The sequence below is a fragment of the Chionomys nivalis genome, chromosome 8 (assembly GCF_950005125.1).
Source record: "Chionomys nivalis chromosome 8, mChiNiv1.1, whole genome shotgun sequence".
Taxonomy (NCBI): Eukaryota; Metazoa; Chordata; class Mammalia; order Rodentia; family Cricetidae; genus Chionomys; species Chionomys nivalis.
Window position 1 is genome coordinate 19,643,914 of NC_080093.1, and position 18,488 is coordinate 19,662,401.

Below are 18,488 nucleotides of genomic sequence, written 5' to 3' on the forward strand. Positions count from 1 at the left end.
CAGGCTTCTACTAGAAGTCAGAGTGAGCTCCAACAGTGATCAGCCAAGATGAAAATGTTGAGCTAGGTTCAGTGGACACCAGGAAACTATTGCAACCCCATGAGGAAGGGAATAGCAAGTGGAAGTTTGAGACTCAGAAACAGGAGCACTGAAGGCCGTCACAGCACAGAGTAGAGGGCCTCCCAGCCTGGTACAGCCTTTTCCAGGTAGGAAGCCGGAGCGGCAGGCTTGAACCCAGGTCGGCTCAGGAGGCAAGGCTAAATTTACAGCTCCTGAAGCATGAAATGCAAGAACTGGATCCAAGGCTGAGACTGATGAAGGGGGGGATATACCGGCTCTTCGCAGGGTTTGCTTTCCTTTGAGACTCTGCTAATCCAAAGACCAGCCCACAAAGGGATTTTCTCTGATCTGGTTGCTTTGCATTTGGTCTTTTCTGGGAAGAGAAGTTGGGGAAATGCCAAGATGCTATGTCCCTTTTTCACAGCCTAGTGAGTGCAAAGGGAGCTGAAAGAAAAACCAAGATTTTTCACACATACACACACATACACACAAACACGCACTAATACATACACACACAAACATGCACAACAAACACACACAAACATATGCACAAACATGCACACACAAACACACACATACACACCTTTAATTTTTTGGCTAGGCTTTTGAAAATATGTTGTGGCAAGTACAACCATTTTTGAACCCTCTTCTGTATTTAATAAAAGACAACAGGGCATGAATCTTGTCAAATGTGAGCTTTCTTGGACTCCTGCTTAGTGGCTGGTCACACCACAGTATGGCTGCTTTCTCCAAGACCCCTCACCTTGGTGCTCCATGAACCGTTCTTCCAGAATCTGTCCCACCCTCGAATACCTAGGGATGTTCTGAAGATCAGCTGTGGCCCTCCCTGGTGTGTTCTCACAGACCAGATCCCCAGGGCTGGAGGGACTGGGGTACACAAAGCTCTTCCACCCTAATAGTGCTGTCTGAGGGTCTCAGTCTCAGCCACACACTGGAAACACTTGAGGGCTGATGACTCTGGGTTCCGTAGTCTGGAGTGAGGTCTAGGAAAAGCAAATCAAAACAAAACAAAAAAACAACCTCTGAGTGATTCTACCTCCAGGCCTAATTAAGGCCACTTCTTTAGTGTAGCCTGTCTTCTGAGGAGAAGTTGTAATAAGATTGATTGCCCACATGCTCAATGGGGAAGACAAGATGATGTGGGATAGCGAGGTGTCTGTGGTTTGTGGGGTTGGCATTGCTGCTGTGCTACCTAGCAGGTGTGAACTGTCTCTGCTGGTGTGCTGTGCTGAGCCCAGGCGCAGGGAGGGACACCCAGCAGGTGGGAACCATCTCTGCTGGTGTGCTGTGCTGAGCCCAGGTACAAGGAGAGACACCCAGCAGGTGGGAACCATCTCTGCTGGTGTGCTGTGCTGAGCCCAAGCGCAGGCACACACAGCAGGTGGGAGCCAGCCCTGCTGGTCCTTGTTGAGTGGAGGTAAAGGAAGAAGGCAGACCACCGACAGAAGCAGAGGCTGGGCACTTTGTTTGTTGGGCCATATCACTTCACTCCAGTTAGAATGGCCACTATCAAATGACATAGGATTTCAAGGGTGTGGAGAAATGGGAGCTCTTACACATGCACGGTGGGAATATACTTTGGTAGTTAGTGTTATAGAAAGCAGTAGGGACATCCCCCCAAAACTAAAAAAAAAAAAAAAAAATAGAACTACTATATGATGATCCCACTACTTGAGGTGTGGAAGGAAATGGAGACAGTTAGTCAAAGAGACAGCTATATTCCCATGGTTACTGCAGCACCAGCCACAGGAGCAAAGAAATAAAAACAGTCAATGAATAGAAAAACAAAATGTGAATACACATAAATGTTTTTTAACTCAGTCGTTAAAAACATAAAGAGGTGGGGAAAGAGGGATGGAGAAAGACTGATAAAATAAATTGCAGGGTTTTTTATTCCCCCCTTTTTATTGAAAATAGGTTTTTTTCTCATACAATATATTCTATTATAACCTCCCCACCCACAACTCCTCCCAGGTCTTTCCCACCCACCCAAATCCACACCTTTTGTTGCCTGGGGAACCAGGCTCCAGCAGCACAGGTGTCAAAGAGAAATCCACAGAGTTTCCTGTGGCTTTTTATCTGACGTGGTAGGGGAAAAGACACTCACACACTCTTTTGATGACTTCCTTCTCTTATTCTTTTGCTGTATTCTCTTCTCTACAGCTTATATACCCCAACAAAGTCTTCCAGGCAATCTAGGAATTACACTATGGTTGCACTTTATTTTTCAAGAGAATGATTATAATGAATACAGGTAAAAACATATTTTTATCTCTCTTACATGATTAAAACAAAGTCATCCCAAGAACCCACATCCATTTGCGTCTAGGTAGCCTGTTACAGATTAACAGAGTGAGAGCAAGTAGGGGGTACTTTTCTCTGCAGCCTTTTACTGGTGGGCTGCTTATTGAAGTTACAAAGGAAGAATCAATCCCTTTATTACTTATCTTGAGAAGTAATCTTATAAAGAATCTTAAAGGGACCACAAACCTAGACTTCCACACATGAGAAACAATCAGTCAGCTCTACTTTAAATCATTAGGGTGCACACCCAGTCATCAATAGTTTCTTATATCAGGAGATTGAGGGCAGACATGGGTACAAGGAATTAATCATCACCTTTGCTTATCAATTAATCCAAGCAAGGATGGCATGCCAGCTAATGATAACTGGGCGGCTTTGTTCTTATTCCCTGACCTGAAAGGGTTCCTCACTTAACTGTGTGCCTTTCTAAAACTTTAGATTGTCTTCTTGTTTGTTTTGTTTTGTTTTTCACCTCAAAACTGTTTAACAAAACATCTTAGTCTAACTTCAAGTTATTTTCGGAGCCTTGTTTGAGCTATGATGCACTCCAAAACCTGTGAACCCATCTCCCAACATTAAGATTAAAAGAATTTAAGCTAGCTTGGTTACTAGGACTCAGTTATTTTCCCTAATCATTAACCTAAGCCACAGTCTATGTGACTCCTCAAAAAAAACTCATGTGTTCTAGCTGTGTGACACTTCCTTGTTTTATTTTTAATCATCAACACTCTATTTGAACTAATATTGTTATTACCAACTAGACAGCACAGTTTAGGAAGAAATCATCTTCATAATGATCCACAGGTAAGAATGCCCAGTAAAACAGGATGTTCCATGAGATAAACACTCTACCTCACATTCACACCATTCCAGATCCCAGAGAAAGATGACAGGGCACACAGGTAAAGGCACAGCAGAAGCAAGAGACACTCTGGAGACTGAGATCTCAGGGCCTTGATGAGCGGGGATTCACCCATCAGGGATTGGCCTCCTAGGGGGCCGTCCCCCTGAAGTCAACAGCCAGTCATCTGCTGCTCCTCTGACATGGCCAGCTGCACATACCCTTCCCTCTCTCTTGCGGGAAACAGGCATCTAAGCAAAAGGAAGAAGAAATAAAATAAAATAAAAATCAAGATAGGCAAAACAAGCAAATAGAAAAAAGAAAGAACCAAAGAAAAAGCAGAAGAAACATACACAGGCAGGATGTCACACACATTTGCACACAGAGAAATCCCATAAAACACAAAATCAGAAACCGTAAAAAACAAGCAAAAGATCTTTAAGGTACAAAAACGCCCAGACAAATTTTATGTTGGCCATCTACTGCTCGGCGTGGAGTCAGCCCTGTGGTGTGGTTAATTACAGTTTGATAGCACCAGTAAGTTCTGATATTCTAGGAGAAAGGAAATTCTCTTTCTAGACTAGTGAAGTGACGGCTGTTTGAGATCTGTAACATTCCTCCCAATGTGAGCCCTGCACAATGTGTGTACATGTTGAAATGCTACATGGACCCCATAAAAATATTCAACCTTATGTGTCAATTGATATAAAAATACAACCGATTCAAAAATTGAACATGTTTATAGGCCACCATCTATATACATAGATATATTAAGAGTAAATATAAGGTCACGTTTGGCTTCATTTTTACAAACTAGATGCTTCTTTTAGATGCATTAGCTATGAAAGCCTCAATGGAATGTTACTAGCAGAGATTGGGATTAAGAGCGGCCATGCTTGCCGGGCGGTGGTGGCGCACGCCTTTAATCCCAGCACTCGGGAGGCAGAGGCAGGCGGATCTCTGTGAGTTCGAGACCAGCCTGGTCTACAGAGCTAGTTCTAGGACAGGCTCCAAAGCCACAGAGAAACCCTGTCTCGAAAAACCAAAAAAAAAAAAAAAAAAAAAAAAAAAAAGAGCGGCCATGCTTAGTACTGTTCCCATAGGACCTTCCACAGCATCATTCATACAGACACATGTACTGTACGGATCTGCTCTTACAGAACTGCATAGATGAGATGCTTCTTACTTGCTCCCCCTTTTCCAGCCTCCAAGTCTATAGATGCCGCGCTGATCTTTTACCGTCTCCACAACTTTCCCTTTCCCACAATGCTATGTGCACAGCTAGAATCAGATAGCACACAAACTTTCTCCATTGGCCTCTTCACTTGTTGTATGTTTTAATTTAAAATAATCAGAGGTCACACTCCATCACGAAGTCAGGGCAGGAACTCAAGGCAGGAACCCAGAAGCAGGAACAAAATCAGAAGTCATGGAGAATTCCTTCTTAGTGGCTTGCTCCTCATGGCTTGCTTACCCTGCTTTCTTATAGTACCCAGGACTATCTACCACAGTGATTTGGGCCCTCCCACATGAATTATCAATCCAGAAAATACCCCCACATGCTTGCCCACAGACCAACGTGGTGGGGACATTTTCTGAGGTTCCCTCTTCCCAGAGACTCTAGCTTGCTTCTTGTTGACATAAAGCTATTTGGCTCACTAGGCAAGTACTCTGCTATTGAGTTACATTCCCACACCTGGAATTCTTTATCCAGTGACAGATATGTAACATTGTATATTCAAAACCCTACTAACAAGTGGCATCTTCAGCTTCAGTCATTCAAGTCACAGTGCCCAACATCACTATTTCTGCTAGTGACCTCTAGAATACCTACTAGGAAAGCAAAGCAGCCCCGGGGGTGGATTAAACTCCAAATAGGATCAGTGCCTTTTGTTAATGAAGGTAAAATTTTATTGCAAAAATCAGCCTTGATGTTAATATTTTGTTTGTGTGTTTTTTTTTATAGACAGCTTCAAAAGATGGTCCATGATATTAAGAACAATGAAGGTGGAATAATGGACAAAATAAAAAAGTAAGTTGGTCTCTATTATTTAATGAAAGAAGTCAGTCCGTGCTGAGTGAAAAACAAAGCTCTCTGTCATTGAGTGAGGACCATGCCGCCTCTCCCCTTTTTACTAGGGCCAGAAAGTCGTGGTGGTTAGTCCACATCCTGGAAACAGGAAAATAAGTGAACTAGGGCTCGGGGATCTGGAATTTTCCAACTCTGTGAAGAGGTGTGCTGGGCCCGCCCAAGGCACCTAGCAAGAAAACTACTTGGACAACCACGGATGATCCTGGAGAAGCCAGCAAAACTCAAGGAGACACAACCTGGCTTCTCTTGTTCAGGCTTGTCTAGGTGCTGCCGAGGCAAGCAGGCCTTGCTTTTTTGTGACGTCATATAGCTGGGCTACATTCTGATTCCTGCTTTTTTAATTGTTACCTTAAAATCACGTTTCAGTGAACGAACTCTGGGCAAAGCGAAGCCAGAATCCTGGGTTTTCATATGCACCCAAACCCCTTACATTAAATAAAGAAAAGACAACAGAAGTTAGGCTGGGTGCCCTGGCACACGACTGAAATCTCAGCTGTTGGAGAATTTAAATCAGTCTTAAAGAGCTTGCAGGGCCCTAGCATGCGTAAAACCCCGGATTCAATCTCCAAACACACCCCCCCACACACACACACACCACAGAAATTGTACATGCTTCTTACATTTACCACTTAAAATCTAAGTCAAGATGAAAAGAGAAAGAGCATTTTGTTTTGTCTTTTGAGATAGGGTTTCACCGTGTAGCCCTGGGTGACTTTGATTTGCTATATAGGCACAGCTGGCCTTAAACTCACAGAGAGATACCTGGTTTTGCCTCCTTAGTGAGTGTTAGGATTAAAGGCATGCGCTATCACTATATGCTTTATGTTTAGTCTTTAAACTTACATTGTATTAATGTAATACAGATTCACCATGGGAAAAAAAGTCAAAGAATTTGAAACTTACCAGGAATCCTCACTTCCTCATATTCTCCCCCTAACCCACTCTCCCAGAACAGGCATCGTCCTGGGTGAGTCGCCATGCACGCATGCCTGCGTGTGTTTTCACAGACGTGTGTATCCCAGTATTACATGTGCTCCCCACACACTTTTCATCTTGAGTAGCACCATGCTTCATATACCATTTTCCCTGCTCGTGGTACTGGTTTTCCACGGACCTCTTTATTAGTATATAAAAATAAACCGTATTTTTTGGGAAGGGTTGGCTAGTAGCCTATTGTAAGAGAAATATAATTAAAGAAACTGACTATATACTGGTGAGTGTGTTAAAGGGGAGGGTGTTAGTTCTTTGGAGTGATGGTTTCATATCAGTCAAAATTCTCTAGCTATTCCTTTCCATGTGGCTGTCACTCCAGTGAGGCTGCTTTCAGACTTCATGCTCTCCATTAATCTAAATTCCTAAAGTAAAATTTCTCAGTGGAAGTTAAAGTTTTATCACCATTATTAAATCACCCTCCTCCAATTTTGTGCCAACAGCAGCATGGGGCAGTCCGTTTCCCCGTGTCTATAGAACAAAGTATTCATTCTTGTTCATTTTGGGTGGGGTTTCTAGAATCCTTCGCACACACGGGGATTGGCGGGTAGTGACCATGGCCCTCCATGAGGGGTAGGGGTCCTCTCGTAGAGGAGGACAGTCTACCTTCAGGCTTTGTCCAGGGGCTGGCAGAAGCGTGAGGTCATTTCTGTTTATCTTTTCTGCTAGTCGCTGTCAGAGTCGCTAGCAACTGTGGGTTACCCCAGATTTGCCAGGCTTGCACTTCCATTGTTCTCAATGGAGTGAGGTTTACCTCCATGTTCAGTCATACGCCAGCAGCCACGGAGCAGAGATGTTTCCAACAGTTTCTATTTCAGACATTCTGCCTGCTGTCCCCAGAGCACTTCTCCTTGTGTGTGTGTTACATGCACACATGCACACAGAAGCCAGACCCGGATGTTGGGTGTCCGCCTGTATTACTCTCCATGTTATTGCCTTGCTAAGGTGTGTCACTGAACTGAAAACTCACCTGCAAGGCTTGCTGACCAGAGAGCACTCAAGATGTGCCTATCTCTGTTCCCCAGTGCTGTGGTTGGAGAGATGCACAGCCATGCTGGCTTCTCATGTGGGTGACGGACTCAAATTCAGGCTCTCACGTTTACCTGCCCCGCTCCCAGCATCTTTCTGGCCCCAGAGTGTTTGTCTTGACAAGCCATGATTCTTAGTCTTGAAAGTAACAGTCTCTCCCTTGAGAGGAGGAAGCATGGTCAAGCACGCTGGGTTCTCTACCAAAAAGACTGGATGGAGTTCTCATGGGCCATGGGCCGCATGTGGAGAGGCCTGTGAAGTACTGGGTTTGGTGTGTAGTTGGTGTGTATCTCTCTCTCTCTGTATTGAATGTACACATCTTTGTGGGTGAGCACACATGTGCATGTCTGTGTGCATATGTATGGAGACCAGAGTCCCACATTCCTCTACTGTACTTCATCTTGACTTTGTGAGCCTGGATCTCTCACTGTACCGCAGCTCACCAGCTCAGCTGGACTGACTGCCAGCCAACTCCCTGGATCCTCCTGTGTCTGGCCCCCTGTATTGGATTCATAGACAGACTCCGCCATGCCTAGCTGTTATGTGGGTGGGTCTGGGGACCCAAACTCGGGTCCTCACATTTGAGCAGCCAGCACTTACTGACTACTCCCCCCTGTCGCAGAGCCACCCCGGAGTTTGTCCTCTATTCTGAGATGGGCGGTTAAACGTTCCCTCTTTTGACTAGAGGATGACAGTGGGTAGGAGTTGGCCTGGGTGTCTTGAAATGCTGTCCCTGGACACCAGGTCCCCTTTTGTTCTGTTGCTCTTCCATGCAGTCCCTTTGATGATCTCTTTCTAGACTTCACCATGAGTTTATTTTGATGAGAATTGTTAGCTTATGATGAGAACAGGATGCAAATATAGGTGGGAGAGCTTATGATGGAAAAGGTACGATTTCTATACAAAACCAAATATTGTTATTTTGTTATTATATATATTGTTGTTATTGTTATATATCTCTACAATTTTGGTTTGTAAGGGGTTTGTGTATTTCTAAAATAAAATATAAATTCTTATGTTGGTTTTAAAATAAATAAATATATAATTATTATCATATATGCTGATTCTATAAAAGGAAATAATATTTTAGTTATTCAAGGCTACTGCATATAAGTTTTATCTATATGTATTTAAATTTCATTAAGGATATCACTCTTAAGTAAAATGGGCAATTATTATTAATTAGTAATTTACTTTAAACCTTCCACCTTGAGATGATGCTTACCTAATTGTTATGTTTTTTCCCCCTAATTCTGGGGATTGAACCTAGGGCCTTACACCTGCAAGGACAGTGCTCTAGCCCAAAGCCATAGCATAGGTCTTGTATGTCATGTTTTTAAATGGTACAAAATAATTTTTGTTCAAACTATGAGCAAAGTCCTTGTTATTGATTCTGCCCCCCGTCTTTTTTTTTTTTTTTTTTTTTAAATAAAGCATATATACACTGGGCAGTGGTAGCGCACACCTTTAATCCCAGAACTCGGGAGGCAGAGGCAGAAGGACCTCTGTGAGTTCAAGGCCAGCCTGATTCTACAAAGTGAGTTCTAGGACAGCCAGAGTTAAACAGTGAAACCCTATATCAAGAAGAGAGAGAGAGAGAGAGAGAGAGAGAGAGAGAGAGAGAGAGAGAGAGAGAGAGAGAGAGAGTATTTGTGAACCATTAAAATACAGGTCATCTTCTCTTACCTTCCCAACAGCCAATGAGCACTGCCCTTCCTCCAATCATTGAATGCAGTGTTGACTGGTCTTTGGGTTTCACAGAGCTCTTCTATGGCTCAGCCTGGCTTGGGGCCAAGTCATAAGCTCCCAGTGCACTGTGGAGAATACTGGCTTCATTAGGTTACAATACACTGAATTCTCATTGTGAGGGGCCCAGAAGATATTCTGGTAGCTATCTATCTCTTATCTCTGTGTTGGCTTGGGCTGTGAGCCTTGACATGAGTTGTCCTGCCCACTGACCCTTGTTCTACTGGTTCTCGTCTACAGGCTAAAAGTCAAAGGACCTCCCAGTGTTCCTCGAAGGGACTATGCGTTAGGTAAGAGTATTTCTGAAATACATTAGCTGGCTTTTGTCTAATGTTTCTATTTATTTCTTGGAGAAGGAAATAAGTTATACTTACTTGAAAACAAAGGATGCTCAGCCTGATTTTAAGAATGACCATATATCAGTGAGGCCTTTGACTGCTGTGCTCAGTGAAAATGTACTCCACCCACCCATCCACCTACCCATCTACCTACCCATCCACCCGTCTATCCATCTACATACCCATCCATTCACCTATCCATCTACCTACCCACCCATCCACCTACCCATCTACCTACCTGTCCACCCATCTATCCATCTACCTACCCATCCACACATCTATCCATCTACCTACCCATCCACACATCTATCCATCTACCTACCCATCCACACATCTATCCATATACCTACCCATCCATTTACCTATCCATCTACCTACCCACCCATCCACCTATCCATCTACCTACCCACCCATTTGTCACACACATCCCAAGTGCCTGGCACATACAAAGTATTAAGTAGAAGTGCTATACTTACAAGTGAAATATAGTTTATGCTGCTGTGAAATTGATAGCCTCAAAGGGAGGACAGCTGATGTTAGAAAGATCTACAATTTCATGTAGTAGGAAAGCAAAATCCTGTGCAGTACATGGCAGCAGGGACTAATCTATCCTGCGTAAAAGCTTTTAAAGGAACCAGAGAGATGGCTCAGTCAGCAAAGTGCTTGATATGCAAGCATGAAGACCTAAATTTGACTCCCAGAAACTACACAAAAAACTGGCCATGAGCCAGGCCATGGTGGCACATGCCTTTAATCCTAGCACTCGGGAGGCAAAGCCAGGTGGGTCTCTCTGTAAGCTCAAAGCCAGCCTGGTCTACAGAGTGAGTTCTAGGACAGCGAAGGCTATACAGAGAAACCCTGTTTTGTTTTGAGAACAAAACAAAAGACCTGTGCATGGTAACATTCACTTGTAGTCCCAGTGGTGGGGAGATGGAGACTGGCCAATCCCTGGGTCTTGCTGGGTAACCATTCCCAGTGAGAGACTCTGTCAAAAGAGGGGGAGGAATCCTGAGGAATGGCACTCAAGATCAGTCTCTGAGCTCCACATATACCCGCATGTACACAGCTTCATTTCAACTAGAATTAACTTTGGTCACAAAAAGATTGATCTTGAGATTGTAGATTTATAGCAATGGTAATCAGAGTCAAATATTCAACACCTTTGTCTAGAATAGACAGAACCCCACACTGCCAAGCTTTCAGCAAAGTTCAGACAGAGAGCCATGGGATTCCTGTGCAGCATGGATCTAAGAAATAGGGATTTTGTCCAGGAATTTAAAAATATACCTAATTCATAAGTCAAGGAAACCTGTTCCCAAGCATATCAGTGTGAACAAATCATTCTTCTCTCCAAAGGTGGATAAAGGGAACAGCTCTGACCTTTTCAGTATCCAAACAGGGATGACAGGAAAATCACAGGAAGATTAGATCCTTTTGCTTAAGAGGAGTTCTAGAGGCAATTCAGTCCAACATCCAGTCTGGACTTCCCTCCACCCCCACCAGTAGTTCCTTCACAAATGAGGCCACCTCCCATGATGGTTTCCAAAGCCTATCTGATTCCCAAGGGATGGGCTCTGCTATGCCTCCTAACGGCCACTCAGTACAAATTTTGCCATTGCAAAGACATCAAAGCAGACAATGCAGAAGTGATGTCACTTAAACTGTTTGCTTATTCTATAAAACAAACATCTCCAGGTGCCTCAGCTTTAACCCACTCAACAAATATGCCACAAGTTTGTCCTGTGTGGCACTAGGTAAAGGGCCTGTCATACAAATGTAAGGACCTGAGTTTAGAACCCCAGAAACCACATCAGGCTGAGTGCCTGCTTAGCAGCTGAAATCCCAGCTCCTGTGGCAGGATGGGAGACAGAATCAGAAGAATTCCCAGAAGTTTGTGGGCCAACTAGCTTAGCACACACAGAAATGATTGAGAGATCCCGTCTCAAACAAGGAGAGGCCAAGAATGACATCCAAGATTGCCCTTACACACATCTGCATTCGTGCACATGAAAACACACATTTTAAAAATAATTTCCCAAACATGATGGCTGCTGTAAAAAAAAAAAATAGGAAGAAACTGGCAAGGTGCAATAGCAAAGAATCACGGCAGGTGGGGGACAACTTAGGTAGGCTGAGAAAGTCCCTCTGAGAAGGTGACATCCGATCCAAGTGCTAGGGGACAAACGTGCCAGCTTATCTGTCCCCTGGGGATGAACTAGCAGCACCAGAAATGAGAGACTCAAATGCTGTACCTCGGAGTCAGGTCTGAGAAGCCTAACCAACTACAAGAGGGACTGTCTTCTCACTGTGGCTTGCTCACCCCTTCCCCATGGCCTCCTCCTTCTCTGTTTTCTTCTTTGGTGAAAGGCAGAGAACACCTGCCATATTCTCATCCTTTTGCCTAAGCCACACGCCACGGGGTTCATTGTCAATTCCTGCTCTTCCTTGTCCACTGCAGGAGGAACGAGTCTTCCTCTAAATCCCACTGATTCCAGCCTTCAAGTAGCTTTCCTGCCTGTTGCCATGGATACAGCTCAGCCCCTTCATCATCTCTCGTTTTTCCTTGGACAGAGCTTCTAAGTGGGCCTCGACCCCTCATTCCATTCCTAACTCTCATCCTCCCTCAGAGAAGTGAGCCCTAACACAGCTCTCTTCATCTCACGGCCCCACTAGACTCGTGATGGCTCAAAGAGTGCAGTCACAGGTCACAGGGTCCAGTGACAAGGTCCTCTCACATCTAGCCCTAACTGGCCATGTAACTATGGACATCGCCCTTCATTTCATCCTTGTCATTGGAGGAATGGAGATCAGTAAGATTTTGGACCTGGGGTCTTGATGCTGCAGCAAGCCACTCTGACATTCCCTGGTTTTAGGAATGCGTGTCTTCCATCTAGTGGACCTCCAAAAGTCTTCTCTGACCTCAAACACCTGACCTCTTCCTGAAATGCTCCATTTAGTCTTCTCTTATATTGTACTGGGGCTCAAAGTCAGGGGCCTCATATATTGTAGGCAAGTACTCAACCACCAAACTACAGCCCTAGCCCCTCCATGTAGCCTTGAGAGCAGTAAAGCAGCATCTCTTGGAACACAGGAGTGTGGCTTGCTCCGTGGTCTGATCCCTAGTATACGACAGCAGTCAGCTGGGAGCTTGTTAGACATACATAACCTCGCCTTGCCACACAGCTGCTGAGTCAGAATTAGCACGAATTCCCACATATTAAAGTGAAACAAACCTGCTTTAAACCCAATCCATCCTAGTTCCTGATCTTAGAAATCTGTCCTGTGCACTTGGCCAACAAACAGGGCCTGCTCCCACTCCTGCTCTTCCTCTCACTCCTTGGAAGCTATTCTTTGGGCAAAACTAGCATCAACACTTGCAGTGCCCTTCCTTGTCCTGCCCTCCCCCACCCCTAGCTGCTCCTGTACCAGGGACATTTCCAGCTGCTCCTCTGTGTCTTGGGGTTCCCCACGCACTGCCTGCACCGACTCAGAAATTAGCCCCGAAGCTCTCAATGCAGGGAGTGTCCAAGGAACTCAAAGGTTACAAAAAGAGACAAAGACAGGCAGACAGACAGACATGTAGACAGACATGGTGGGCGGGGGGATTTGTCTTAGTTCTGCAGATAAAGAGCACCTCCAGGGGAAGGGCCTCAGGTTTTAGGGGTCGCTGCGGAAACCCTCAGGTCACTCCACAAACCCCCAGGGATCAGATCCAAACAAGGCTTCTGTACTTGCAGCCTCTGCCCCTCATCTTCAGGGACTCTTAGGAGACACCGCCACTTACCCACAGAGGTTTGCCTAGTACTAACCCTGTCCCCACTGATGTCATGCAGAGAGGGGACTGACCAATTGTGAAAAAGTAGAAGTTCCCTAAAAGAATGAAACTAGTGTTTCCCTGTCATCCAGCAACCGTACCACAGGATGGATGGCCAAAGAGAAGGCAATCATATCCCAAAGGAACATCTGCGCTCCTGTGTTCACTGCTGAGCCAAGGCAGGGAGACAGCCTGAGTCTCCATGCTGATGAGTGGATAAGGAACATGTGGTGCCCACAGAAAATGCAATACCATTCAGTCATTATAAGGGTGGAATTCTGTCATTTGTAACCCTGGTGGAGTTGGAAGGTCACTATGCCAAGTGAAGTAAGCCAGACTCAGAAAGACAAGTCCAGCAAATTCTCATGCTGCCTTATGAAAGCTCTCCCAGCAGCTCTCCCAGAACTGAACAGACCCAAGACACTGACCACCAGGGTTGTGCTTATCTGAAGCTGACAAGGGTGTGGTGGGGGAGGCTGGGTAATGGGTCCGGTGGGAGCATGAAATTCCGGGGTGCTACCTCACAGGTGACTATAGAGAACAATGTACTACTAACTCCAATAACTAAAAAGAGATGCCGAATGTCCCATGTGTGAAGCCACGGGAGTGTTTATCCTGCCTTAAACAGGATACAATGGATATGCGTATTGAAATACCACACATTAATCTATTGAGCTGGATACTTTTTATGTTTTTATGTATCAATTAAAATAACTTTTATTTAAAAAAGTAATTCATTTAGGGCTAGCAAGATGGCCCAGTAGATACAAGTGCTCGCTGTGAAAAACAAAAGAACCTGAATTCGAATCCTGGATATTCACCTAAAGGCTACGTATAGCTGTGTGCGCCTGACCAGCCTGCCTACTGAAGCAGTAAGCACCAGGTCCACTGAGAGACCCTGTCTTAACAAGCAGGGTGAAGATGAATACCTGATGGCCGCCTCTGGCATCCACATGTGTACATAGGCATACATACCCTAATAGGTAGCAATTAAATAATATTATATGTTTAAAAGGAAGGAAGGAGAGGACCATGGGGAGAAAGACTCTCGGGTCCACCCTGCCACAGAAGCCCAGAGTCTACACAGCCACCCTTGGTCCTGGAGAAATGAGCTCTGACACTCCCTGTGCACTGTTCCGCTGTCCTGAGTGGAGCCAGCATCCCTTGCTGCTCCATGTCTCTGCTTGCCTTCACCCTGGTGGAATGGCAGAACTGCCGTAGAGAGGGCACTGCAGTCAGTGTCTGGGGTTCCACACGGAACCAAGAATAGAGAGACACGACTTGGGCTCACGGTGTTTTTAAAACTAGTCTAAGCTTCCAAGATAAGTAGAGCCAGAGAGGCAAAAGACTGTCCAAAGTTACACAGCAAGGCCATGACCGAGCCTCGATAGGGCCCCATGACAACCCCGTGGAGGGGTGATGCATACTCAGGCAGAGGGAGCTCTTGAGGCATTCAGTGATGAGACTAAAGGCCCCTCTCCAAGCCAGCTTTCCCCAGCCCCTTCCTCAGGCCCCACACTAAATCCTGACCCTGCCAGTTTCCAGTGCTGCTCTCTGGAGTTTTTTGTCAACTTGACACAAGCTAAAATTACTGGGAAGAAGGAGCCTGTATTGAGGAATTATCTCCATTAATTGGACTATGAGCATGTCTGGGGGGCATTGTTTTGATTAATGATTGATGTAGGAGGGATCAGGTTACTGTAGGAGAGAGAGAGAGAGAGAGAGAGAGAGAGAGAGAGAGAGAGAGAGAGAGAGAGAGAGAGAGAGAGAGAGAGAAATGAGAATAAGGTAGTGGGGGGTAGCAAAGAGAGTGGAGATCTGAGGTGAGGGGACAGGATAGGGGCTTTGAAATGTATAACAAGTACTTGTGAGTAGGGACTGTAGGAGCCTGGAACACAGCCACAAGTGCATGTCCTTGGAGATTCAAAGGTAAGGGAAATGACCCCTTTTAGCAAATGGGAACCAGTTTCACAAGTTCTTGAGGAATGCCAGCTTGTAACCACCAGAAATTCTCCCTATTGCTTAGTTTGAACTGGGCCTAGACTCAATTTTGGACTGAGTTAGTGGGCCTGCCCTTTTGGAGGGGAATGGGGTACTACCCCTTAGACCTGATAGTCATGGAGTTTATTTATTTATTTATTTTTTTAAAAAGGCAAGTATAATATTCTGGTAATGTCCCTTGACAACGGCGGGCAGGCCTAGGTAAAGGGGCCCCGCTGCTCTGCTCCTGCTGGGCTTCTCTTTATGTCTTGAGATTTAAGCTTTCTGAGGAGATCAAAAGCAAATGACGATATGACTGCAATTACCGTTTAAGGCCACATAAATGCACCAGAAGACTCACGGGAGACAGGCAGCATTGGTGCCGGGGGTCAGCTAGAGCTGACCAGCTGAATGCATGCTTTTTGCTCTATGTCCCTCTTCTGTTACAGATAGCCCTACGGACGAAGAGGAGCGGTGGTCAGATGACTTTGTAAGTACCTGCTCCTGTGATCTGGGTGTGGGGGGAGGGGTGCCAACTTCCTGGGGAGACCTCCCAAATGCTTTGTTTCCAAATGCTGATGGCTAGCTGAACATCCCAGGGAGAGGGACACAGAAGGGCTGAAAAGCAGGTGGCAGTGACCTCACTGGTGGCTGACTTGACCAAAAAAACATCAGCCGAGCTTGCTATGTCGCAGAATGAAAAACAGGAAGCTAGCCGTAGCGACACTGGCCAGTGCTACATCAGAATGAACTGTCAATCTTCTCCCAGTGGCTCCGCAGTCCGCACCTGTTGGGAGCTGAGTCTTGCCGACTAGGTATACTAAAGTTTTCTTCAGCACCCTTGTGTCCTTCCACTGTTAGCACGCTCTGATCTGATGTATAAGGGATCCCACATAGGCCACACCACTACCTCACACATAAAGAAACAGAGGTCGCAAGGACAGAACTGGCGCTGCTACTGGCCCTCGAGGGGATGAGGACCCACGATGCAGATATCCAGGCCAGTGCCCAGAATCAAATCTGTGTTCACCACCTGGAGTGGATGTGGTCTTTGACGACAGCAGTTCCTCCTCCTTTAACCGCAGAAAAAGAAAAGAAAAATAAGGGGAAGGGTGACCTCACTGTGGATCACTTGGGCATAAAGTTCCTCCGAGAACCCAGTGTAGTGGAAACCAGTGTCAAGGCTGCGCCCCCTGCTGGCGGCAGCGCAAGATCACATCTGCGGTAAAGGAGGGGAAAGAAATACAGCTGGTTGAATTAACAATTTGAAAGAGAGCGAGGATGGATATATGTGAGGGTTTGGAGGGAGGAAAGGGGAAGGGAAAATAGTGTAATTATAAGAAGTAATTTTTAAAAGGAGAGTGTAGAACGAAGAACACAAAACAACAACAACGAAAAAAAACAAACAAAAAAAGAAAAAAGAAAAGAAAACCAGACTTTGGAAGCACCCCAAAGTCAAACAGCCCAGATGAACAAAGATTGGGTAAGTGCCCCTGGCTGTTATTTTTACTTCAGTAGGTCTCCACTTCAGATAATATGAAATGCAGACTTGTTCCTAGAGCCCTTAGATCAGACAGAGGAACCCCGTTAGAACATCAGAGGTGAACGGAGACAAGGGTCCCGTCTCTGCCCTGGAGAGTCCTGTGCGGCTCCTGTGTAGTAGTGGCGGAGTTGTGTGGAGCAGGTGGATGCGAACAGTTTTCCCCGGCCTCCGCTTCCTATCTTCCGCCTCAGGAACCGCTCCTGCCTCCTAAGGCAGGAACTGGACACCTGGCGGCATCTGCAGGGATACCAAGCATGGTGCTTACCTTTGCAGGACAGCGACTATGAAAATCCAGACGAACATTCGGACTCTGAGATGTACGTGATGCCTGCGGAGGAGACGGGCGACGATTCCTACGAGCCACCGCCTGCTGAGCAGCAGACAAGGGTTGTCCATCCAGCTCTGCCCTTCACCAGGGGCGAGTACGTAGGTGAGACCAATGTGGACACAGGGAGAGGAGATGGGCAAACCTAGCTGCTGCCTGAGGGTCCCCTGCCATTCTCTACTCTCACTTCCTAGCGGCAATGTTATAGCTTTTTCATTTTATGGGGAGCGTTTTTCCCCCAGATTGGGAGCACTAAACAGGTTCCCTGTACTGATAAAGAAGTGTACCCTGGTCGGGCGGTGGCGGTGCACACCTTTAATCCCAGAACTTGGGAGGCAGAAGCAGGTGAATCCCTTTGAGTTTGAGGCCAGCCTGGTCTACAAGAGCTAGTTCCAGGACAGCTAGGACTGTTACACAGGGAAACCCTGTCTCGAAAAACCAAAAAAAAAAAAAAAAAAAAAAGTGTACCCTAAGAGCCGCCCTCCCTTGCTTTTGTAGCTTCATGGAAAATCAACCTGGGCATGAGTCTTCTTTCTCTGGGGAACTCCTTCATCCAAGGCTCTGAAACTTCTGAAAAGCCCAAACAGAATAACAGTGTGCTTCAACGACCTGAGTGTCCACTAAAGTCCCCTCTACTCTGGTGCCAGACGGCTTTATACACAGGCCATTTAGACTGTGGATGTCTGAAGGGGGATGGGAATGCCAGTGAGCCCTGGGCCTGGACTCGTTCTCTTAGGTCCGGTGGACACATCACAAGTCTGGCTTTGAGGCATGCCTCTTGTGATTCAAGAAACCTGGTGTGGGATCACAGGCCCACAATCCTAGCTTGGGGGTAGGGATGAGGAAGGAGTCCAAGTTTCCAGGTTGGGCAACATAGCAAGACCCTGCCTCAAAATTTAAAATAGTTTAAAAACAAACATAAACAAAACAACAACAACAAAAAGCTGGCTGGGGGTGCCGTTCAGTGGTAGAGTTCTTTGGTAGCTTGTGTAAGGAAGGCATCAGGGAAAATCATTTCTGTTCTCACCACAGCAGGTAGCTAGGTTTCCGGGGGTGGGGAATTGAGTGTGTCCACAAGGAGAGCGGAGATGCGTGTATGCAGCAAGATTATCTCTACTGTGATGCGTGTATGCAGCAAGATTATCTCTACTGTCGTCAGCAGCCTCCCCAGAGGCTGCTGGTGCTGCTGGTGCTGCATTCCACCGTTAAGCTGTTAGGCCCTTCCTGTGGCCTCTGACCATGCTCAGTCCCGAGCATTTAGCAGTGAGCAAGGCAGCATACCCTTGCTATGTTCTATAGGTTACAGGGCAATGCTCTAGAGCCACGGTTTCTTAGCCTCACCAGTCTTGAGGAAGAAGGATAAAGCTTCACTGTGTGGAGGAAGGAGAGACGCAGGGAGCGAGCT

At 45.9% G+C, this 18,488-nt stretch overlaps 1 protein-coding gene across 1 annotated transcript in view; it reads left to right on the forward strand.

Moving 5' to 3' along the window:
* Positions 1-18,488, forward strand: part of Blnk (B cell linker) — a 64,267-nt gene that overhangs the window by 15,390 nt on the left and 30,389 nt on the right. Inside the window, exons 2-5 of the mRNA XM_057778185.1 lie at positions 5,193-5,258; positions 9,324-9,373; positions 15,665-15,705; positions 17,032-17,188. Coding sequence (XP_057634168.1) covers positions 5,193-5,258; positions 9,324-9,373; positions 15,665-15,705; positions 17,032-17,188 — 314 coding nt within the window. The remainder of the gene's footprint in view (positions 1-5,192; positions 5,259-9,323; positions 9,374-15,664; positions 15,706-17,031; positions 17,189-18,488) is intronic.